General features: G+C 41.9%; 1 protein-coding gene across 1 annotated transcript; it reads right to left on the minus strand.

Moving 5' to 3' along the window:
- Positions 1-2,498: 2,498 nt before the first annotated feature.
- Positions 2,499-23,565, minus strand: ca9 (carbonic anhydrase 9). Its single transcript, XM_014144897.3, has 12 exons — positions 22,831-23,565; positions 16,029-16,061; positions 14,356-14,526; positions 14,059-14,201; positions 13,045-13,137; positions 12,752-12,818; positions 10,025-10,182; positions 6,834-6,960; positions 6,065-6,148; positions 4,602-4,616; positions 4,246-4,339; positions 2,499-3,775 (listed from the first exon to the last, which is right to left on the minus strand). Exons 1-12 carry the CDS (start codon positions 22,961-22,963, stop codon positions 3,715-3,717), a joined length of 1,179 nt encoding a protein of 392 aa, XP_014000372.1. The 5' UTR covers positions 22,964-23,565; the 3' UTR covers positions 2,499-3,714.
- Positions 23,566-26,753: the final 3,188 nt, after the last annotated feature.

Below are 26,753 nucleotides of genomic sequence, written 5' to 3' on the forward strand. Positions count from 1 at the left end.
CAGGAAACCGGCCCTATCTCTAAACTTCTGCTCTACTGCCTCACATCTGACTCACATCTGACTCACATGTCCACTGCTACCAGTGGAAAGTTTTGCAGTGAGAAATGTATTAACATAGAACGAACTAGAAAAAAATAACTTGACCAGGACACAACTTGCTTGCTTATGATCTTGAGTTATGTAACTCGCTTGAAAGCCTCATTTTCTATCTATGTCATTTAGCATGTACTGTACCCAAACTGATGGATAAGAATTGCACACTTCATTTAGAGCTCTTGATGTCATTAAAGTGGATTTGAGAAGCTAGCTAACGGTACTTGACCAATTTCTCAGGAATTAATAAACTCTATTGCCACATTACACCCAGAATGTTCATACAACACTTTAACAATTTGTCACGCAACTAGTACATGTCTAGAAGGTTTTGTATGTAGCTATGTCCATGGACAGTATGTCATGGTAGATGAAAGTATTATAGACACATGAATCAGTCACCTCTGGAATCTGCCTGCATCGCTCCTATAGGCCTGTCCAGTTCAGAGTGTCCTGTGCATGTTCTTTTGGGAGTTACAGAGGAACATGCAACACTGTATGTCAGGCTTTCCTCTAGCACGCCACATGTATCCTCAGAGTAATGGAATGTGGTGGAGTTTAAAAAAACACACGGAAAGCTAGAGGGGTTCTTTGCTGAGTTATAGCTACTGAACAGACCACATTAATTGCATAAGGTAGCCTAGAGGTTTGAGAGGCGGGCCAGCATCCAGAGGGTTGCCTGTTTGAATCCCAGCTCAGACGAGGAATATATAGTGCAGTGTGAACTGGCATTCTCCCTGGTTCTGGTTCAGCCTGGTTGGCTGGCTGGCTGGTTGGCTGGCTGGCCTCTCTTGTCCCTGGCTGGCTGGCTGGCTAGTTGGCTTGTTGGTTGGCTGGCTGGCCTTTCTTGTCCCTGGCTGGCTGTCTGGTTGGTTGGCTGTCTGTCTGTGTGCATGTTTGAAACCAACATGTTTCAAGCAGACCACCATAGTCCCTGTGCCCAAGAACACAAAGGCAACCTGACTAAATGACTACAGACCCGTAGCACTCACGTCCGTAGCCATGAAGTGCTTTGAAAGGCTGGTAATGGTTCACATCAACACCATTATCCCAGAAACCCTAGACCCACTCCAATTTGCATACTGCCCAAACAGATCCACAGATGATGCAATCTTTATTGCACTCCACACTGCCCTTTCCCACCTGGACAAAAGGAACACTTATGTGAGAATGCTATTCATTGACTACAGCTCAGCGTTTAACACCATAGTACCCTCAAAGCTCATCACTAAGCTAAGGATCCTGGGACTGAACACCTCCCTCTGCAACTGGATCCTGGACTTCCTGACGGGCCGCCCCCAGGTGGTGAGAGTAGGTAGCAACACATCTGCCACGCTGATCCTCAACACTGGAGCCCCCCAGGGGTGCGTGCTCAGTCCCCTCCTGTACTCCCTGTTCACCCACGACTGCATGACCAGGCACAACTCCAACACCATCATTAAGCTTGCAGACTACACAACAGTGGTAGGCCTGATCACCGACAACGACGAGCCTATAGGGAGGAGGTCAGAGACCTGGCCGGGTGGTGCCACAATAACAACCTATCCCTCAACGTAACTAAGACTAAGGAGATGATTGTGGACTACAGGAAAAGGAGGACCGAGCACGCCCCCATTCTCATCGACGGGGCTGTGGTGGAGCAGGTTGAGAGCTTTGAGTTCCTTGGTGTCCACATCACCAACAAACTAAAAAGGTCCAAACACACCAAGACAGTCGTGAAGAAGGCACGACAAAGCCAATTCCCCCTCAGGAAACTAAAAAGATTTGGCATGGGTCCTGAGATCCTCAAAAGGTTCTACAGCTGCAACATCGAGAGCATCCTGACTCTCTATATGATTCCCTAATCACACTGTGTATGTCAATCAAATCAATCATATTTATTTATAAAGCCATTCTTACATCAGCTGATGTCACAAAGTGCTGTACAGAAACCCAGCCTAAAAAGCCATGTCTATTACTATAAATGCTATGTGGAATACAGTATTGTTTTCTTTTTCTTATTTTTTTTATAAATAGATGACAAACCGTAAAATGTATTACTGTTTAGCTCCTGAGTGGCACAGCCGTTTAAGGCACTGTAGCTCAGTACAAGAGGTGTCACTACAGTCCCTGGTTCGAATCCAGGCTGTATCACACCCGGCTGTGATTGGGAGTCCCATAAGGCGGCGCACAATTGGCCCAGGTCATCTGAGTTTGGCCGGTGTAGGCCGTGATTGTAAATAAGAATTTGTTCTTAACTGACTTGCCTGGTTAAATAAATAAAAAATATCTATTTACTGTAGCATTTTACTGATGATTGATTGACCCTACTAACTAAATGACACAGTTGGTGCTATGGCTTCATTTAATCCCCATTTTGGTGGATTTGTATTGCTCATAGTTAATAGATGGCATATGAGACAGACTTTATAAGAATATAACACATTTATTGTACATTTCAAGGTCCAATTGCACATCCGTATACACCGTTGTGGAGAGGTTGAGAGGTAAACTACAAAACAACTTAACGGTATTAGTGACAAGTGTGAATACATTAGAGGATATACAGTAATAACAATACAACACTCATATAAAACACTTCCTGCATGATATCCAACACACACGATACAGCATAACACTTTCATCTGCAGCTCTAGTACTTGTAACGAAGTGAACACCCTGGGAAAAAAGTGATTTGACTTTCTTCGACAGTAAGTCAATTGTATTGAAGTTAGAACATCGACAGGTGGATTGTATTCATGAACATCTTATCATTTTGCCACCACAATTAAATAGAACACATTGTACACATTCCTACTCAGATGGTAACTGCAGCTATTCTTCTACACGTACCATACACACACATCACAGGAGGTTGGTGGCACCTTAATTGGGGAGGACAGGCACATAGTAATGGCTGGAGCAGATCAACAACATCAAACACATGGTTTCCATGGTTTCCATGTGTTTGATGCCATTCCATTCACTCCATTCCAGGCATTATTATGAGCCGTCCTCCCCTCAGCAGCCTCCACTGACACATATTACATACTTAAGCCACTTTGCATTAGTAACAAAGACAAGGACAATCATTCTGAGCAAATGTCAAACTTGGTTTGAGCAATATGAATTCTCTTTCATAACTCTTTTAAAGACACCGGCTCTAGAACATTGGCAACGACTAAGTATTTTTTAAACATCCCACTTTGGGGCTGGATGTGTCAATGTGTAGTTCATACATGCATAATCTATTATCAGAATTACTGTCTTACCGTAATTAGACATGAAATCCCTAGTTTGAAAGCGACTGTTTTTCCTGGAAGGGGTGATGGTCTATTTTCCCTCCATTTTTCAGTTTGATTTCAACTAATGAGCTTCAACCCCTCGTCATAATAGTGACAGCTAGCAAGAGGCACATTGTGCACCACAGTAGAGCGAGCGAGAGAGCGATGCCGTGCTGCGCATACAGTATCTGCACATAATCTGATATAGTATGCAATTTTCAGGGACCACTTTTGGCTTGTGAGAGCTACTTTCAGAACTACTGGCTAAAAAGTCTAGAAAAGTACTGGATAATCTCTTTAATTCTTATTGAAAATAGTTTGAATATGGAATCTGAATAGGATTCCTTTCCAGTGACATCTATGCCTCTTCTTTAGTTGCTGGTTTGTAGATAACGTTCTGTCTGGAGTCCTTTTTGATACTGCAGAGAAAGGAAATACACAGACTTAGTCTACAAAATGTGTACCTGCAGCCTCTGCTTAACTCAATGGCAGAGGAGTGTACGTGTAGCCCGTATGATATGACATAACAATGGTCGATATTGACCACTTTATATTGGTGTATGTATAGCTGTATGCATGTAGTATATATAGTATGTTGGGTGCATTAGAAAACGTGACGAATCCCGGAATCAAGGGAACAAAGGGTCACAAAACGACTTGTTGTTTTTCAAACGATATTTGACAAAGGACATTTTGGCCTTTGACGGAGGACATTTGGTCTTCAGCAATGAACATCTGTTGCATACCAAAACAGAGGGATCTTTCCATGGACATTTGGTTTTATGACTGGACAGGTCGGCCAAAGACTGTCTTCATTCTGGGAAATGTCGGGAACAACACCAGAACTCATCATTTGTCAGAAATGAGAAAATCAAGGAATCTTACTTACCTAGAGTATTTTTTACGCTGTTGGTATGCATAGAGCGTGAATAGCAGCAAGGTGACGGCAAAGAGAGCTCCAAAGGCTATGGCCAAGATATCTCCTGTAAATCAAGACATAAATGAGATGTTTACCATCTAGATGTTTTTATGAACCTACCTTAATCGGGCAGTTACAAACCAATTCTGAATTTTGAAAATGTAACATCATCAGTTATCAATTACATATTTTGTGTTTAACTTCATTTAAATACTGTTTAAGAAGTGAATACATGGGAAAGTATTTAAACCGTTTAAAATTGTATATCTTATATTTAGTTAGAAGTTGTACACGTTGGATTTGTATTACTGTTGAGCACAGCTTACCTCTTGCCAGGACCTCTACAGAAACATGACAAAAAGAGAGATGTATATTAAAACATACACTCCAGCATGTAAAATGTTAAACAGTCTGTGTTCCTGTCACACAGGTAAGGTCAGCTTGGTGAACATATAACATCAGCTCAGAGCACAAGGCCTTGTTTAACTTCTGATATGTACAATCTACATCTAAACGCCCCGTCAGACACTGATAATAGAGCTCTGGGGTGAAGTTTCCCCTAGGTACAGATCTAGGATCAGCGTCCCCTCCCCCAATCCTAACCTTAACCATTAGTGGGGGAAATGAAATACTGACCCAAGATCAGCGTCTTGGGGCAACTTCACTCTACTCCAATAACAGTTACCTTTACAAATCAAAGCTCTGGCATCAAAGCCAGTGACATCCATCACATCAATAATGAAAAGTCAAGATGCTGTGTGCACACTGCACAGTACACACAGGACTCCAGTTAACTGTATGACACACAGCCTAAGAGCATGTTCAAGAAAACATTAAGATAAGGGGAGCATGGCTACCATGCGCCACCTGCCCTTATAAAACCCATGTACGTCCAGAGAACAATTGTCCTATGCACCACCAGCGTTTCAACCTGGTCCCAGATCTGTTTGTGCTCACCAGCGTTTCAACCTGGTCCCAGATCTGTTTGTGCCCACCAACGTTTCAACCTGGTCCCAGATCTGTTTGTGCTCACCAGCGTTTTAACCTGGTCTCAGATCTGTTTGTACACCACCAGCGTTTTAACCTGGTCCCAGATCTGTTTGTGCTCACCAGCGTTTTAGCCTGGTCCCAGATCTGTTTTTGCACCACCAGCGTTTTAGCCTGGTCCCAGATCTGTTTGTGCTCACCAGCATTTTAGCCTGGTCCCAGATCTGTTTTTGCACCACCAGCGTTTTAGCCTGGTCCCAGATCTGTTTTTGCACCACCAGCGTTTTAGCCTGGTCCCAGATCTGTTTGTGCTCACCAGCGTTTTAGCCTGGTCCCAGATCTGTTTGTGCTCACCAGCATTTCAACCTGGTCCCAGATCTGTTTGTGCTCACCAGCGTTTTAACCTGGTCCCAGATCTGTTTGTGCTCACCAGCGTTTTAGCCTGGTCCCAGATCTGTTTGTGCTCACCAGCATTTCAACCTGGTCCCAGATCTGTTCGTGCTCAGCTGCTTGTCAACGCCTTGTCACTCTTTGTCATGCCAAACAATGTTGAAATGATAGCACAAACTGATCTGGGACCAGGCTACCATAGTTTTTCTAAATGGATGACAATTGGGGCCTGCATAGTCAACAGGTGATTATTTAAATGACATGGTTGTCCTTGGTTGACTCTCTCGGTGCTCCGCATGACAGCGGCTGTGAGAAGGCATTATTATATATCCTAGAACTCCAGGCTCGTCAGAGTTTGACTTTATTTTAATCATACTAAAAATAGTCTTTGGATTTATAATACTTTGCTTACCGGATGGCCCAGTTGATGGCCCTTCACTGTTAGAGGCATCAGTCTCCGACAAGGTGTTAATAGAGATACCTGGATGTCCTGCAACTGCAAGCAAAAACAATGACTTATCTCGATGTTAATGGGAATAGATAGAAAGTACAATATTAATAATAACAATATTAATAATCAAATGAATAATAATAATATGAATATGAATAATAACTATAATAACAATAATAATATGAATAATAATATCAATGTGAATAGTGTAGTGGTCAGAAGAACATGAATGAATAAACAAATAAATGACAGAATTCCCTAGAGTCGACCACCTCTCATGTAACCGTCACACTAATAATATGAGATGTATCATGTAGAAGAAGGAATTTTCACACGTTCTCGTGAAAGTTGTACGTTAACATGCAATACCCCTGCCTTTGAGTGATGAGTTTGTTTCTGAAAGTACTCCCAACCTTTACAAGGTCATACATGAACCCATTTGACATGAAGTATACGTATGTACATGTGTGCTCTGGTCATGAGACTGATCAACATGTATAGAGTGTTAAGGGCACACTGGGTTTCTGTCTTGTGAAACTTGTGTACATACAAAACCTCAACAAAAAGTCTCTGGCTTGTTAAGAGTTGTGCAACCAGGACCGTAACCCTTGACCTGGGCTCAGCTTCTCAAATGACGTTGGTCTATAGTTTGTGAATGTCTCACAAGACAACGAGGTTGCCTAAGGTGGAACACACGTGAAGTGTGCATAGGGGGACGATGTTTACTAACCGATTATGGTGGGAGTGTCTGTGAACGAGGCGAGGACGTGTCTCCCATGTAGAAGCTGAGGTGCTCTGAAGTTCTTGGTCAGGTGCTGGTGTTGGCCTGCTTTCAGGGTGTCCTCCAGAGCAGCCAGCTGGAGAACACAACATGGACACCATCAACATGGACACCATCAACATGGACACCATCAACATGGACACCATCAACACGGAGATCCATTACCATATTGTAGATTGAAGATAGATTCTACTGTTATGTTCAGCCACCATGACCCACACAGTTTTCAAACAGATTACCATATAATTGAATTTAATAAATGTGTAAAACAAATTAAAACATTATCTAGTAGTGCTCTGTCTAAACGTTACATTTCTCTTGTTTGAAGATCTATTTTTAGACATGAAAATACAGACATACAGTACAGGTAGTAGTGGATCTCTTGTACTCTCAAGGAGGTATACATGATGCAAGTCAATCTGTAAATCTCCTGGAAACCCTGGTATCATTACTGACCTGCCTCCTGTAGACTATGATGGTATCATTACTGACCTGCCTCCTGTAGACTATGATGGTATCATTACTGACCTGCCTCCTGTAGACTGTGATGGTATCATTACTGACCTGCCTCCTGTACACTATGATGGTATCATTACTGACCTGCCTCCTGGACACTATGATGGTATCATTACTGACCTGCCTCCTGTAGACTATGATGGTATCATTACTGACCTGCCTCCTGTAGACTATGATGGTATCATTACTGACCTGCCTCCTGTACACTATGATGGTATCATTACTGACCTGCCTCCTGTAGACTATGATGGTATCATTACTGACCTGCCTCCTGTAGACTATGATGGTATCATTACTGACCCGCCTACTGGACACTGTGATGGTATCATTACTGACCTGCCTCCTGTATACTATGATGGTATCATTACTGACCTGCCTCCTGTAGACTATGATGGTATCATTACTGACCTGCCTCCTGTACACTATGATGGTATCATTACTGACCCGCCTCCTGTAGACTATGATGGTATCATTACTGACCTGCCTCCTGTAGACTATGATGGTATCATTACTGACCCGCCTCCTGGACACTGTGATGGTATCATTACTGACCTGCCTCCTGTACACTGTGATGGTATCATTACTGACCTGCCTCCTGTAGACTGTGATGGTATCATTACTGACCTGCCTCCTGGACACTGTGATGGTATCATTACTGACCTGCCTCCTGTACACTGTGATGGTATCATTACTGACCTGCCTCCTGTATACTATGGTATCATTACTGACCCGCCTCCTGGACACTATGATGGTATCATTACTGACCTGCCTCCTGTAGACTATGGTATCATTACTGACCAGCCTCCTGGACACTATGATGGTATCATTACTGACCTGCCTCCTGTAGACTATGATGGTATCATTACTGACCTGCCTCCTGTAGACTATGATGGTATCATTACTTACGTGCCTCCTGTATACTATGGTATCATTACTGACCTGCCTCCTGGACACTGTGATGGTATCATTACTGACCTGCCTCCTGTATACTATGGTATCATTACTGACCTGCCTCCTGGACACTGTGATGGTATCATTACTGACCTGCCTCCTGGACACTGTGATGGTATCATTACTGACCTGCCTCCTGTATACTATGATGGTATCATTACTGACCTGCCTACTGGACACTGTGATCGTATCATTACTGACCTGTCTCCTGTATACTATGATGGTATCATTACTGACCTGCCTACTGGACACTGTGATGGTATCATTACTGACCTGCCTCCTGTATACTATGATGGTATCATTACTGACCTGTCTCCTGTATACTATGATGGTATCATTACTGACCTGCCTACTGGACACTGTGATGGTATCATTACTGACCTGCCTCCTGTATACTATGATGGTATCATTACTGACCTGCCTCCTGTAGACTATGATGGTATCATTACTGACCTGCCTCCTGGACACTGTGATGGTATCATTACTGACCTGCCTCCTGTACACTGTGATGGTATCATTACTGACCTGCCTCCTGTAGACTATGATGCTATCATTACTGACCCGCCTCCTGGACACTATGATGGTATCATTACTGACCTGCCTCCTGTACACTGTGATGGTACCTGCCTCCTGTAGACTGTGATGGTATCATTACTGACCTGCCTCCTGGACACTGTGATGGTATCATTACTGACCTGCCTCCTGGACACTGTGATGGTATCATTACTGACCTGCCTCCTGTATACTATGGTATCATTACTGACCTGCCTCCTGTATACTATGGTATCATTACTGACCTGCCTCCTGTATACTATGGTATCATTACTGACCTGCCTCCTGGACACTGTGATGGTATCATTACTGACCTGCCTCCTGTATACTATGATGGTATCATTACTGACCTGTCTCCTGTATACTATGATGGTATCATTACTGACCTGCCTACTGGACACTGTGATGGTATCATTACTGACCTGCCTCCTGTATACTATGATGGTATCATTACTGACCTGCCTCCTGTAGACTATGATGGTATCATTACTGACCTGCCTCCTGGACACTGTGATGGTATCATTACTGACCTGCCTCCTGTACACTGTGATGGTATCATTACTGACCTGCCTCCTGTAGACTGTGATGGTATCATTACTGACCTGCCTCCTGGACACTGTGATGGTATCATTACTGACCTGCCTCCTGGACACTGTGATGGTATCATTACTGACCTGCCTCCTGTATACTATGGTATCATTACTGACCTGCCTCCTGTATACTATGGTATCATTACTGACCTGCCTCCTGTATACTATGGTATCATTACTGACCTGCCTCCTGGACACTGTGATGGTATCATTACTGACCTGCCTCCTGTATACTATGGTATCATTACTGACCTGCCTCCTGTATACTATGGTATCATTACTGACCTGCCTCCTGGACACTGTGATGGTATCATTACTGACCTGCCTCCTGGACACTATGATGGTATCATTACTGACCTGTCTCCTGTATACTATGATGGTATCATTACTGACCTGCCTCCTGTAGACTATGATGGTATCATTACTGACCTGCCTCCTGGACACTGTGATGGTATCATTACTGACCTGCCTCCTGTATACTATGGTATCATTACTGACCTGCCTCCTGTATACTATGGTATCATTACTGACCTGCCTCCTGGACACTGTGATGGTATCATTGAACATTGTCCAGTTGACTGTTTGGAAGCAGGGAGGAGTGGTAAGAGAGCCATTATATCTGTAGAAGCGCTCCAGCTTGTTTGGCAAAAGATGACGGACATTGAAGGCAGGGATCTCAGTGTTAGACTCTGGAAAGGTGTAAAATAGTTCATCAATTGTGTGGACCATGTGGGTCCTTAAGCTGTCATTTTGTTTCTCCTTAATATTTATGTCTCTCCTTCTGTTGTGGATTTCTTTTAACGCATTGCAGTTTCTGTATGGAATACACATTTCTGTGAAAACGGACATTAAAGTACAATCTAATCTAATCACTAAGAATGTGAGAAACACCATGGGGATTCTTAATAATCTCTTGTGGGCAGATGCACATAAATGCTGACTCCAGTTCGCAGCTAGCATACAGAAATCGGTGGTGGTAGTCAAAGTTGTTTTTAACTGTAATGCAGTTGATTGGTGACGATTACATTTTTTCAGTTTTTTAACATTTTATTTCACCTTTATTTAACCAGGTAGGCAAGTTGAGAACAAGTTCTCATTTACAATTGCGACCTGGCCAAGATAAAGCAAAGCAGTTCGACACATACAACAACACAGAGTTACACATGTAGTAAAAGAACCATGCAGTCAATAATGCAGTAGAAAAATAAGTCTATATACAATGTGAGCAAATGAGGTGAGATAAGGGAGGTAAAGGCAAAAAGGCCATGGTGGCAAAGTAAATACAATATAGCAAGTAAAACACTGGAATGGTAGATTTGTAGTGGAAGAAAGTGCAAAGTAGAAATAGAAATAATGGGGTGCAAAGGAGCAAAATAAATAAATAAATACAGTAGGGGAAGAGGTAGTTGTTTGGGCTAAATTATAGATGGGCTATGTATAGGTGCAGTGATCTGTGAGCTGCTCTGACAGCTGGTGCTTAAAGTTAGTGAGGGAGATAAGTGTTTCCAGTTTCAGAGATTTTTGTAGTTCGTTCCAGTCATTGGCAGCAGAGAACTGGAAGGAGAGATGGCCAAAGGAGGAATTGGCTTTGGGGGTGACCAGAGAGATATACCTGCTGGAGTGCGTGCTACAGGTGGATGCTGCTATGGTGATCAGTGAGCGGAGATAAGGGGGGACTTTACCTAGCAGGGTCTTGTAGATGACCTGGAGCCAGTGGGTTTGGCGACGAGTATGAAGCGAGGGCCAGCCAACAAGAGGGTACAGGTCGCAGTGGTGGGTAGAATATGGGGCTTTGGTGACAAAACGGATGGCACTGTGATAGACTGCATCCAGTTTATTGAGTAGGGTATTGGAGGCTATTTTGTAAATGACATCGCCGAAGTCGAGGATCGGTAGGATGGTCAGTTTTACGAGGGTATGTTTGGCAGCATGAGTGAAGAATGCTTTGTTGCGAAATAGGAAGCCAATTCTAGATTTAACTTTGGATTGGAGTCTGGAAGGAGAGTTTACAGTCTAACCAGACACCTAGGTATTTGTAGTTGTCCACATATTCTAAGTCAGAACCATCCAGAGTAGTGATGCTGGACGGGTGGGCAGGTGCAGGCAGCGATCGTTTGAAGAGCATGCATTTAGACATGAACATGTATTGGGTTTAACATCCATATAAGCATTATACTCTGATTTTACCTCAACATAGTGTGAAATACACATAAACATTAGCCTAAATGCAGGCAAATTTTGCTGGGGGGTAAAGAGGAGATTCGGGATCTTTCACCAACGCGTTTCCATGGCATTCCCATTGTTTTGGTTCAGTTCCATTGACCTCTTTCCGAATATATGGAAGGGGAAGCTTTCTACAAGAAGTGAAGGCAGTTGTAGGATAAGCTCATAGAGCTAAATGAATGGTTGAAGTGGAGATGCAGGTAGGAAACCGTGCAGCCTTTTTACTTCATGTTATCTTGGCTGAGTTCCTATGTCAAGCACTGGGAAATGGATTCCAACATCTCAGAAAAGGTAAGGTCTTGTCTTTTCATTTAGCTAGTAATTAGCTGGATGGCTAGTTTAGCCCTAATCTCTACAAGTATTGAATGCGTATGACAGCCCCGCCGAAGATCAAGAGGTATGAATGCTCTTACTTCTGCCGATGTCAAATCTTGTAAATGTTGTACGGCCACTGAATTCAAATTGGAATTCATATAACTGTTGGGGATAATACAAAGTGGGAATTGAATTCTTGGAATTTACCTAACACTTGAATTGAGAGGAATTCAAATTGAGAGGAATTCAATTATTTCTGAATTCAAAGACTAACCTGGAATTTAATTTAATGAAATGGAATTTACAGGGAGAGGGAATTGAATTAGAATATAATTTGCAGAATTGACCCAACCCTGCTGAGAGTTTCTGTTTAGGGGGGTGAAGACTTTGCTCGTCTTGTTAGCATCTTTTCTCATATATCTCCCCTAGAAGCTGATGGAGCATCTGATGCAATTATGCAAGATTTTAGTTCTGGGTTTCCGAGATTAGATTCTCAGTAATACAGTTCTGTCTAATTTTCAGGCAATTCTCTAAAATGATCTTGCTATGTTCATTTTATGAACCTAGAAAGCATAAATGAGAAAACAGTCTCCAATCTGTTGGAGACAACACAAGGACATTTCAAGAAAGGAGTATGTAAACTACATCCAACGTTGTAGTACACAATGTTTTGGCCACAAAACAAAATGGTCTATGGCTAGAGGCGTATCACGGGGTTACCTTCGATGCTGACATCAGCGAGCGCAGACAGGATCTTTTCATAGTTGTCATTCTCATGAAGACCAATCTAAATCAAAAAGAGTCAGGAAGTGATTAAAGTGATTACTTTTGTATAATTTATTTAATAATCTCGAGGATTCTTCTGATTAATGTCTGTTTTTAAGTATGTGAAACCCAAGACAAATGTCTTATCCTAGAATCTTATCCAGTAGTGGTGCATGAAAATAGACAAATGACACTTCAAACCTTTGAGTCACCATGATGAGTTGTTATAACTGTGTGGAATAACTTACCCCAATGAAGCCCCCTAATACAGCCAGGCCATCTGATTTGCTGGCTGCCTCGGACAGATTTGCATATTTAGAGTTGTAATGAACCATGTGAATCTGGGAAGAGAAGCACAGGAACATGTCTGTCACTGTTTGGTACAGTATTATTTAGAGACATGATTGCACGGAACTTCCTTCCATCTCCTACTGCTCAAGTGAACAGCAAACCTGGTTTCAAAAATCAGATAAAGCAACACCTCTCCCCTATTTCACCTGAATATTTTGTGTGCATGTACTGATATGTAGGCTATGTGTAAGTGATGGCCTTGATGCTACTGAATATACATGTAATATATGAATATGTAAATGTTAAAGGCCTAGAATATGTAAATGTTAAAAAGCCTCGAATAGCAGGTTTCTTTTCCCAGCGATGAGTCAGTACAGACACTGCAAGTGTCAGTGAAACAAAGAACACCAGCAAGAAAGAGTTAGTAGTGAATCATGGTAGTGATGTCCTAGGTGCTTCTGGATGTAAATGTAATGTATGAATATGTAAATATGTAAATGTAAAGCCATATAAGATATGAATATGTAAATGTGAAATGGTAAAGCCCTAGAATATGTAAATATGTAAATGTTAAAAGCCTAGACTATTAGGTTTCTTTTCTCTGTATTGAGTAAGTACAGAACTTTTTTCTTGTTTTACATTTCTGTAGTTCTGTCCTTGAACTGTTCTTGTCTATTAATGTTCTGTATTATGTCATGTTTCATGTTTTGTGTGGACCCCAGGAAGAGTAGTTGATGTTATCGCAACAGCTAATGGGGATCCTAATAAAATACTAAAATATTAAAATTGTTGTGTTGTCTTGTCAGTGTTGTCACTTTTAGTATGTTGACTATGAGCCACATGCCAAAGACAATTTCCCATCTTGACATATAGATTTGATGGGCAATAAAATGATTTTCAGTTTAAACTAATTGAACCTGCAATAATTCTGGGGCATTTTTTCATTTCCCCAGTATTTCTGACTTCCTCACCTCTGCAGGGAAATGGACGTTATCTATGGTGTGTTCAGATCCTGGTACCTCTTTGGTCCCCCAGTGGAAATGCAGTTGGGCGGCCCGGAACTCGTTGTCAAACCCACTGGTGATGCGCATGGTGTTGGGCAGGACCAGCTGCACTGGAGACACACACGTGGTTCTATTTAGTTTTCCAAGTGTAGAACCTTCTGCAAAGCCATCCACGTTTTGGTACAGCTTTATAAGGAAAAATGTTGCCTAATAAATGTTGCTCGTACCGTCAATATAATGCATATTAAACAGCCAGGAACTTACAGGTATGGCCGTTGTTCAACAGTGTCAATGCTAAGCTGTCTGTCAGATCATAGCCCTCCAGTGTTATGGGTGGCAGGCTGCGGTCATAGAGGGCTCTCCTGGTATCAATGTCAATGGGAGACTGGGATTTTCCACTGCAGTGTGAGAACTCAGAGGACCAGGCAGCTTGATCTGTCAATAGGATGTGGGGAAATTATTAACAGAACAATGGCCCTTCCGCAGTGTGACTTAGTTAATGATAAGACACGGCTCTCTTCTTATGAACACAAGTTTTTTGCACATGAGATTTACACAGGAAATCCTGCATGAAGTGAAATATGCATGACACTGCAAGTGTCAGTGAAACTATGAACACCAGCAAGAAAAAGTTAGTAAGGAATCATGAAATAGTAACTATTGATGACCACCAGGAAATAGTGATGACCACCAGGAAATAGTGATGACCACCAGGAAATAGTGATGAACACCGGGAAATAGTGATTACCACCAGGAAATAGTGATGACCACCAGGAAATAGTGATGACCACCAGGAAATAGTGATGACCACCAGGAAAAGGTGATGAACACCGGGAAATAGTGATGACCACCAGGAAATAGTGATGAACACCAGGAAATAGTGATGACCACCAGGAAATAGTGATGAACACCAGGAAATAGTGATGACCACCAGGAAATAGTGATGACCACCAGGAAATAGTGATGACCACCAGGAAATAGTGATGAACACCAGGAAATAGTGATGACCACCAGGAAATAGTGATGACCACCAGGAAATAGTGATGACCACCAGGAAATAGTGATGAACACCAGGAAATAGTGATGACCACCAGGAAATAGTGATGACCACCAGGAAATAGTGATGACCACCAGGAAATAGTGATGACCACCAGGAAATAGTGATGACCACCAGGAAATAGTGATGACCACCAGGAAATAGTGATGACCACCAGGAAATAGTGATGAACACCAGGAAATAGTGATGACCACCAGGAAATAGTGATGACCACCAGGAAATAGTGATGAACACCAGGAAATAGTGATGACCACCAGGAAATAGTGATGACCACCAGGAAATAGTAATGAATAAGCTGTATACCGTCTTATTTAACTCTAGGACGATAATATTTCATTAATGATGTGGGAGTATTAATGTGTTTAGTTTAACACCTGTAACAAGAGGCTATAAATTAAAGTTCCTGATCACAACCATTCATAAAGAGATCAACAATAGCAAACACAATTATTATTATTATCAATGAACTGTTTAATAACTATCAAGCAATCTTAGGTCACGCTAACTTCACTCATTCAGTTACATTATGGCTTCTTCTCACTAAGTAATACCAAGCAACAGGTGCAAGATCGATCGTGGAGGTGGACATTAACAGTGGGATGTTCCACTCATATCAATGAAGACTATATGCTAAGTAAGGTGTCTTGAGTATTGGTAGAGTTTGTACCTCTGGCTCACATTTATGATCTTATTTTACCACCGTAACTAAAGCAAAACATGGTTCTCTCTTTATTACAGACATGATAAGCCTTTCTTTGAGCGACAGAAAAAGAGACTTGTGTTGGTAACTGATAGTTGGACCGATAAGGCAGATCAGCCTGTGCAGAGAGAAGGATACAGTGCATGTATTCTCGTAATAACAACGGTTGTGAATATTTACCTTCGTAGCCCCAGTGTCCACCATGAGGGACACCTGCAGAAAAAGAGGGAAGAGGATTCATTTATCAGTGATCTGTAGTGAACGGCAACAAAACAATATGAGCAGCATGAATATATGCATTTGTGAGTTTATAATTTTACAGGTTACTAAAAAGTTGACGTTATTAGAGAATAATAATTCAAACTGTTTTGTCTGAGGATCAGATATGTGGGACCAAATAGCTGATCTTGAAATATTGTGTCTATTAAAGTTAATTCCAAACTATGCTTAAGTAATATCCACCTATTGCAGCAACCAAACAGATATTGGCAAATGCACTCATCAAAAAATGACTTGGAACAACAGTGACCCATTCTTATGTGTTAGGCTAACCCAATACATATCCATTTACGACGAAAGTACATATTTAGGCATAACTGTACAATTCTGATCAACCATTCAGGATGTATTTCATCAGCGTAGGTTCCTTAAATGGTTAAAAGGAAGCAGCCAAGTTCTAATCCCAAGTTGAAAGAGCCAGGTATCTGAGCACTCTGGTTCTGGATGACGCAGGTATTTACTATTACTCTTTTAACCACACACACAATCCTAACTGTATGCTCTTGTGTGAACGTGGCCATTATCAATCCCCCACTGTATGCCCTTGTGTGAATGAGTCTATTATCCAGCCTGCCAGTAAAGGCGTCAGCATACTTCAGTTCGGCTGGCGCCTTGCGGAGAATCGAACAGTAGAGAACCGAACGAGTGTACTCGCATACTCACTTAAAAGACTTTCACTTGATAAACTTGAAAAAAGCGGCAATAGTACTATTTGTCCATTTTGAGACACCGTAGCCAGTATACACTTCCTCAAAATAGTCAGAATTTAAAAATAAAAATTATTTCACCTTTATTTAACCAGGTAGGCTAGTTGAGAACAAGTTCTCATTTGCAACTGCGACCTGGCCAAGATAAAGCAAAGCAGTTCGACACATACAACAACACAGAGTTACACATGGAATAAACAAACATACAATCGATAATACAGTAGAAAAATCTATATACAGCATGTGCAAATGAGGCAGGATAAGAGAGGTAAGGCAATAAATAGGCCATGGTGGCGAAGTAATTACAATATAGTAGGATGTGCAGAAGATGAATGTACAAGTAGAGATACTGGGGTGCAAAGGAGCAAGATTAATAAATAAATACAGTATGGGGATGAGGTAGATTGGATGGGCTCTTTACAGATGAGCTATGTACAGGTGCAGTGATCTGTGAGCTGCTCTGACAGCTGGTGCTTAAAACTAGTGAGGGAGGTAAGAGTCTCCAGCTTCAGAGATTTTTGCAGTTCGTTTCAGTCATTGGCAGTGGAAAACTGGAAACAGAGGCGCCCAAAGGAAGGATGGGCTTTGGGGGTGACCAGTGAGATATACCTGCTGGAGCGCGTGCTACGGGTGGGTGCTGCTACCAGACACCTAGGTATTTGTAGTTGTCCACATATTCTAAGTCAGAACCGTCCAGAGAAGTGATGCTGGACGGGCGGGCAGGTGCGGGCAGCGATCAGTTGAAGAGCATGCACTTAGTTTTACTTGCATTTAAGAGCAGTTGGAGGCCACGGAAGGAGAGTTGTATGGCATTGAAGCTCATCTGGAGGGTAGTTAACACAGTGTCCAAAGAAGGGCCAGAAGTATACAGAATGATGTCGTCTGCGTAGAGGTGGATCAGAGAGTCACCAGCAGCAAGATTGACATCATTGATGTATACAGAGAAGAGAGTCGGCCCGAGAATTGAACCCAATTCCGGACAACAAGCCCTCCAATTTGACATACTGAACTCTATCAGAGAAGTGGTTGGTGAACCAGGCGAGGCAATCGTTTGAGAAACCAAGGCTACTGAGTCTGCCGATGAGGATGTGGTGATTAACAGAGTCAAAAGCTTTGGCCAGGTCAATGAATACGGCTGCACAGTAATGTCTCTTATCGATGGCGGTTATGATATCGTTTAGGACCTTGAGCGTGGCTGAGGTGCACCCATGACCAGCTCTGAAACCAGATTGCATAGCGGAGAAGGTACGGTGGGATTTGAAATGTTCGGTAATCTGTTTGTTAACTTGGCTTTCAAAGACCTTAGAAAGACAGGGTAGGATAGATATAGGTCTGTAGCAGTTTGAGTCTTAAGCTAACATAACTAAAAAAAAATCTGTCATTAATTTTGACGTTATGCAGAGATCTTAGTCACGCAATTTTACATCTAACTAGGATGTTTGATGCAGTATTTTTCAATTAAAAAAATGTCATGAAAACGAGTTGTTTCTCATTGAATGACAACAAAGACTTTATTGAAGAATCCCTACTGTTGACCAATCCTCAATGAAGGGGCGTAGACTTTGGCTACCGACTTCAACTTGCCTCAAGAAAAAAAAATTGTGTGCCCGAAAAGCCGTAAAAAACCCCACTGAAGTCCAAAATGAAGAAAAACTTCACCAAGTGTCTTCATAATATATGCACGAACTCTTCCAAACTGTTTTGGCTGAGAAGCGAGCGGACGCCTTTAAGCCTTGCTCAGGGGGATCAGACGGGACAGAGTGCCATGTTCCTAATGGGGCAGACGGGTCCAAACAGCCTGATTGGAAAACCCCGGGTCATTGTTGTGTTACATGGCCCCTGAGCCACCAGGGAGACCGAGGAGACAGACTGGGCTCCATTGTAAATAGCTCCTCTGTCAGTTTCACCATTATGAGCATGTCATCACCTAAAGACATGCCTGATGATGATATCATCAGAATGCTGACATCACTAAAACCGGGATCCAATTTGGAATACAGTTATCCCCCTTTAAGAATAGACCATAGGACTGGACTGAGGAATCTTAGTGAGAAGTTTGATTCATTGAACAACTGGCAGTGAGACTTGACTGTGAAAACCTCACTGTGTCTGTCTGAGACATACTTTAGGAAGGGAGGTGACCCTTCATTTTGAAACCGGTAGTTCTGTGATGTGACGTGTTCAGACTTCATTTAGAAACTGGTGAGAAGTCACCCACTGCACACAGCCAGACTGAGTTGACTTTCAGTTAGGTTTCATTTTCTCTGAAGGTTTCAGTTTTTAATTTTAATTTCAGTTCACACATTTTTCCCCCTAGTTTAAGTTTACTATAACAACCTTGCCAACAAGTTTGGAGGGAACGTTCAGTTGATTCACCTGTCTGTTTGACGTGTGGATATACTTATTGTACCACTGAGAAAAGCCACAAGCAGAACCCCATGTTTAACACTTGGTCAGTAAATCATGAATTCGATATTTCACCCCAACATTGGTGATGCCACTTTTTTAATTCTACGGTTTAAAAAGGAGCCATTGGTTTGTGGGTGCGTCTCTGCGGTAGGCAGCCACACAGAAGACAGTAGTGTATTACTGCTATTGAGTCTGACACGTGGAAGGACTGGCTGATGAAATGCCGGACTGCACATTCTGAATCACTGCACCTTTTGCCAGGGCACACGGACTCTACGTGCCTTTAAAAACGTACAGTCAAATCTCAGAGCAGAATGTGCTGTGATTCAGAATGTGCAGTCTAACATTTAGTTCGTCACTTCTTCCACAGTGAGTCAGTAGAAGGGAAACCCTGATGTCAGTATTTTTGAATCATTTCAAATAAATGTTACCATATTAGTCCACCTCATTAGAAATAATTTCTTTATTATGCCAAAAGATGCTAAAGAAGCACACATTTGCTTTTATTTTTGGTTAGCTGTAATTTGACTTTTATATTGCCCATAAGGTGGATAAACAAAGGTAATTATGTAAAGAATTACAGCTAGGTTACTATGGTTACAATTTCATTGGGTGTAAATACTTTTCTATAAACTACTTTACCAAATCCCAATGCATCTGATTATTGTATCAAAAGAAAGATAGAGTTAGAAATGAAAGCCCTTCCTGTTCCTCACAAGGATGTGTTAAAGTAAATGTTGAACGGAAGCATGTCTCTGTGTGAAAATAAACAGAAAATGTGTTTGTTCTCACAAGTGCTTAATATGGATTAGTAAACTCACTGTTTTGGTATTTGTAAACACTGAAACCCTAATAAGTTTGTTGGGCAACTTCCATCGATGCCAAAAATCTGGTTTTAAAAGAGCTAAAGGATTCCTTGTTTTTGGAACTAAATGAAAATCTTCAAGTATTTTCAAAGGTCTGATTATTTGGACAAAAGAATGTAACTGATTCTTTTTTTACATATGAGGAATGGGATGTTCTATCCATATTGGCTGTCTATTTAGCCAAACACAGCATGTCCTTTAGAGACAGCTATCTTTTTGACATCCCCATTTTGCTTCATAAATCCAATGTTACAGAATGTTCATCCAGAAGCTTTAAACGGTTTTAGTTTAGTCTTGTTCTTCATGAAAACCTGTCTCAGCCATATCAAAAAACGTATGTATAAATCATGTGTATAAAATTGGCTAGATCCAATATTTGGGACCAGATGCTGCCAAGTCAAGTGTGTAGTCTACAGTGTCAACACTAGTCTTATGAGTGGAGACATGGTTTATAGGACTTGTCTTGCTGTCTTCACTTTGTAACTTCCTGTCAAAGACAGACTGAGACAGCCACGATAAAACATCATTAGTGTAGTTGTCAGTACTGCCAATACAGCACGTATCCCAGTGACTGTGCCTGTACCCCCCACCTCTCTCCCCCACCAAGACGCCAACACCGTCGGCTGAGGAATATTCTAACTTTTTTATTTTTTTGAATGAATTCCTGTGAGGCTTGTGTTCAGATCTGAGGTATTTTCTTTATGACCGAGCACTTAATTGTAAGCTGTCAGTAGAGTCCAACCTGACGGAAATTGGTTTTACAGTGACAATATTAAATAATTTAAATTAAGAAATTAGGCTGCCATTGGCATATTCATAAAGAGCAACAATTGAAGGTTTACATGTCATGAAAAGAAATGGATGTAAAATATGGTTTTGAATCTTGAAATCCTTACTTTGATTAATCATGTATGCCTTTTCATGATGGAACATCTCTAACCAGCTTAAAACAAACATACGGTACAATAGAATGGTTAAATACTGTATATTGCCTAATGTTCTAATCTCAGGTGTAGGCTACCTCCTGTTGAAATCAAAGACATTGAACTAGGAAGCACTAATTCATCACTTGTTGGAATATAATACTCTGCATAAACAATATCCTCAAACTATTTGTTGAAATTTTTGATAATACTGTAGGTTATAACAGAATCAATACTCCTATCCCTGCCCCTGTATGTCTCGTCCATTGTCCAAAGTCTAAAGGAAGGACTCGTTTATCTAGGTGGTAATTGCGTCTGACACAATTAGGTGACTTATCTGCACTGGTAAATAAGCATGAGGTGATCTGGAGGAGTGATTATGACAGTGGTGAAAAACACTGGCTCTATTTTCCTCGTGTTAGAACGCTTACCCACACACATCTGAAGCTTTGCCTAATCACTCTTACAGGATTTAAAACACATGTTTTGGGTTTAAATATTTTTTTATGAACTTTAATCAAAACCATTTTGATAATACTTGCATAAAAGGTGAAAACTATTGCTGGAAAGACTAGCTTTTGAATACAAACTTGAGTAACAGTCTTTATTGAGATGTTACAATAAAAAAAGCATTATTGTAAAAAATTTATTCAAATAAAAAAGTGAATCATGAATTAATCTTGAAACGAAGCAATGATGCAATACCAAAGACCTTGTCTTCTGAACTGAAACCAGGTCCACTGTCCATTCAACGTTTAGCCAGCGTCTTCTGAACTGAAACCAGGTCCACTGTCCATTCAACGTTTAGCCAGCGTCTTCTGAACTGAAACCAGGTCCACTGTCCGATCAACGTTTAGCCAACGTCTTCTGAAGCACCATACACATCACACTACTACACACATCCCACTACTACACTCATCACACTACTACACACATCACAAATCACACTACTACCCACTAAACAACATAAAACATCCCATCAGACCAGTTGAAATAACACCACCACTAAACAACATAAAACATCCCATCTGACCAGTTGAAATAACACCACCACTAAACATCCCATCAGACCAGTTGAAATAACACCACCACTAAACAACATAAACATCCCATCTGACCAGTTGAAATACACCACCACCACTAAACATCCCATCTGACCAGTTGAAATAACACCACCACTAAACATCCCATCAGACCAGTTGAAATAACACCACCACTAAACATCCCATCTGACCAGTTGAAATAACACCACCACTAAACATCCCATCAGACCAGTTGAAATAACACCACCACTAAACATCCCATCAGACCAGTTGAAATAACACCACCACTAAACATCCCATCAGACCAGTTGAAATAACACCACCACTAAACATCCCATCTGACCAGTTGAAATAACACCACCACTAAACATCCCATCAGACCAGTTGAAATAACACCACCACTAAACATCCCATCTGACCAGTTGAAATAACACCACCACTAAACATCCCATCAGACCAGTTGAAATAACACCACCACTAAACAACATAAAACATCCCATCAGACCAGTTGAAATAACACCACCACTAAACATCCCATCAGACCAGTTGAAATAACACCACCACTAAACATCCCATCTGACCAGTTGAAATAACACCACCACTAAACATCCCATCAGACCAGTTGAAATAACACCACCACTAAACATCCCATCAGACCAGTTGAAATAACACCACCACTAAACAACATAAAACATCCCATCTGACCAGATGAAATAACACCACCTTGCTCGGTCAGTAGCAGCCACAACACTCACCTTTAGGATGATGCTCCCCGCTGTCCTTCTCACTGCTCCCGCCATCCTCCTCTTCGGAGGATGAGGAAGAGGAGGATGCATTTAGCACCAGACCATGGAGGAAGAGGAAGGTGAGGAAGATCTTGAGAATCATCTGGTCAAGGTATTGTTAGGATCTCCTGTGTCAAACAAGCACTGTGGCAGTTCTCTGAAAATGGTCTGTCAGGTATTCAGTCTACAGTTAAACTATGTAATGAAGTCTACTGTCTGTCTCTCAGGTAGTCTACATATAGACTATGTAAGGAAGTCTACTGTCCGTCTGTGTTCAGTCAAACTGTCTTTAGTGAGACAGCACCCAGCTAGTTATCAACCGGACACTCAATAGTAATTTTGTCCTGAGAAGAGAAATGTTCAGCTAGGCAACAGAGCAAGTTTCAACAGAGCAGGTTTCAACAAAGCACACTTAGCAAGAAGGTAAGAGTAGTAAAGTTGTCTTCAATATGCCAAGCTTCAGTCTTCATACTCTCTCTTCACTCATTGACCTGTGTCTCCTCTCCTTCACCGTTACTGGATCTAGGGCCAGGACATCTGGTCTGGGCTTTTTAAAGGCAACTCGGAGGACAGCCCAGGCACCAATCAGGAGCCTAGGAGCTGCTCAAGGTGGCTGGTACATCCCCTGTTCTCCCCCACTTCCCTCTCTTTCTGCTGGACTAGACCCACACACAGGCACAGACACACACACAGTCCCTATCTAATCTCGTGCCTTGTCAGACTCTCTCTTTCTCTATCTCTCAGTCCCTATAGCTGCACAGAGCAAAGTCCAGAGGACTGCCAAGATGAGGTGTGAGAGGGGGAGTTTGATGGAGTGAGGAGAAATGCAGGTAATGATAAGGGCAGTCAGGAATGAATGAAATATCAAAGTGAAAAATAAATAAATGAAGATGTATTGTCACATACACCGGATATGTGTAGTGAAATGTGTTGTTTTATAGGGTCAGTCAGAGTAGGACTGCCCCCCTGGAGCAAATTAGGGTTAAGTGCCTTACTCAAGGACATATCAACATGTTTTTCACCTTCTTTGTTCTGTCTGACAAGGGGGTGTAACTGTACTTTGAAAGATAAACACATTTACTACAGCCAGGGATTTTTACTATTACTTACACATGTTGTTCACTGGCAACCCTAACAACAACCCCAACAACGCTAACAACAACCCCAACAACAACCCCAACAACCCTAACAACAACAACAACCCTAACAACAACAACAACCCTAACAACAACAACAACCGTAACAACAACCCCAACAACGCTAACAACAACCCCAACAACAACCCCAACAACCCTAACAACAACAACAACCCTAACAACAACAACAACCCTAACAACAACAACAACCCTAACAACAACAACAACCCTAACAACAACAACCCTAACAACAACAACAACCCCAACAACAACCCCAACAACCCTAACAACAACAACAACCCTAACAACAACAACAACCCTAACAACAACAACAACCCTAACAACAACAACAACCCTAACAACAACCCCAACACCAATAACAACCCCAATAACAACAACCCCAACAACGCTAACAACAACAACCCCAACACCAATAACAACCCCAATAACAACAACCCCAACAACGCTAACAACAACAACAACCCTAACAACAACCCCAACAACCCTAACAACAACAACCCTAACAACAAACCCAACAACACCAACAACAACAACAACCCTAACAACAACAACAACCCTAACAACAACCCCAACACCAATAACAACCCCAATAACAACAACCCCAACAACCCTAACAACAACAACAACCCTAACAACAACAACCCCAACAACGCTAACAACAACCCCAACAACCCTAACAACAACCCCAACAACGCTAACAACAACCCCAACAACCCTAACAACAACAACAACCCTAACAACAACAACAACCCTAACAACAACCCCAACAACGCTAACAACAACCCCAGCAACCCTAACAACAACAACAACCCTAACAACAACAACCCTAACAACAACCCCAACAACGCTAACAACAACCCCAACAACCCTAACAACAACAACAACCCTAACAACAACCCTAACAACAACAACAACCCTAACAACAACAACAACCCTAACAACAACAACAACCCTAACAACAACCCCAACACCAATAACAACCCCAATAACAACAACCCCAATAACAACAACGCCAACCCTAACAACAAACCCAACAACAACCCCAATAACAACCCCAATAACAACCCCAACAACAATCCCAATAACAAACCTAACAACCCCAATAACAAACCTAACAACCCCAATAACAAACCTAACAACCCCAATAACAAACCTAACAACCCCAATAACAACAACCCCAATAACAAACCTAACAACCCCAATAACAAACCTAACAACCCCAATAACAACAACCCCAATAACAACACCAATAACAAACCTAACAACCCCAATAACAACAACCCCAATAACAACACCAATAACAAACCTAACAACGCCAACAACAACCCCAATAACAACCCCAATAACAAACCTAACAACAACCCCAATAACAACAACCCCAATAACAACAACGCCAACAACAACCAATAACAACCCCAACAACAACCCCAACAACAACCCCAACAACAACGCCAACAACAACCCCAATAACAATCCACCGTACCTTCTTCGCTGTGCAATCTGGTTTCCAAGCTGGTCACGGGTGCACCTCAGCCACGCTCAAGGTACTAAACGATATCATAACCGCCATCGATAAAAGACAGTGGCCAAGGCTTTCGACTCTGTCAATCACCGCTTCTCAAATGACTGCCTTGCCTGGTTCGCCAACTACTTCTCAGATAGAGTTCAGTGTGTCAAAAATCGGAGGGCCTGTTGTCCGGACCCCTGACAGTCTCTATGGGGGTACCACAGAGTTCAATTCTTGGGCCGACTCTTTTCTCTGTATATATCAACGATGTTGCTCTTGCTGCGGGTGATTCCTTGATCCACCTCTACGAAGATGACACCATTCTGTATACTTCGGGCCCTTCTTTGGACAATGTGTTAACAAACCTCCATTTACAAAATAGCCTCCAACACTCTACTCAGCAAACTGGATGCAGTCTATCACAGTGCCAACCGTTTTGTCATCAAAGCCCCATATACTACCCACCACTGCGACCTGTATTCTCCTGTATTCTCTCATCGGCTGGCCCTCGCTGGCTCCAGGTCATCTAGTCTTTGCTAGGTAAAGCTCCACCTTATCTCAGCTCACTGGTCACCATAACAACACCCACTCGTAGCACGCGGTCCAGCAGGTATATCTCACTGGTCATCCCCAAAGCCAACACCTCCTTTGGCCGCCTTTCCTTCCAGTTCTCTGCTGCCAATGACGGGAACGAATTGCAAAAAAAAAAATTGCTGAAGTTGGAGACTTATATCTCCCTCACTAACTTTAAGCATCAGCTACCTGAACAGCTTACCGATCGCTGCAGCTGTACATAGCCCATCTGTAAATAGCCCATCCAACTACCTACCTCATCCCCATATTGTTTTTATTTACTTTTTTTGCTCTTTTGCACACCAGTATTTCTACTTGCACATCATCATCTGCACATCTATCACTTCAGTGTTCATTTGCTAAATTGTTATTACTTCGCTACCTTGGCCTATTCATTGCCTTACCTCCTTACTCCATTTGCACACACTGTATATAGATTTTTGTATTGTGTTATTGACTGTACTTTTGTTTACTCCATGTGTAACTCTGTGTTGTTGTTTTTTGTCGCATTGCTTTGCTTTATCTTGGCCAGGTCGCAGTTGTAAATGAGAACTTGTTCTCAACTGGCCTATCTGGTTAAATAAAGGTTAAATAAAAAAATGTATCTTAAAAAACAATAACAACCCCAGTAACAACCCTAACAACAACTCCAATAA

Source organism: Salmo salar, chromosome 01, assembly GCF_965601325.2.
Source record: "Salmo salar chromosome 01, fSalSal1, whole genome shotgun sequence".
Classification (NCBI taxonomy): domain Eukaryota; kingdom Metazoa; phylum Chordata; class Actinopteri; order Salmoniformes; family Salmonidae; genus Salmo; species Salmo salar.

Coding starts and splice junctions, on each gene's coding strand:
- ca9 (XM_014144897.3), bottom strand. CDS start 22,963: ATGATTCTCAAGATCTTCCTCACCTTCCTCTTCCTCCATGGTCTGGTG. Junction 14,527..16,028: donor TGGACACTGGGGCTACGAAG/GTAAATATTCAC, acceptor TCCTATTGACAG/ATCAAGCTGCCTGGTCCTCT. Junction 13,138..14,058: donor ACGTCCATTTCCCTGCAGAG/GTGAGGAAGTCA, acceptor TTCTCTTCCCAG/ATTCACATGGTTCATTACAA.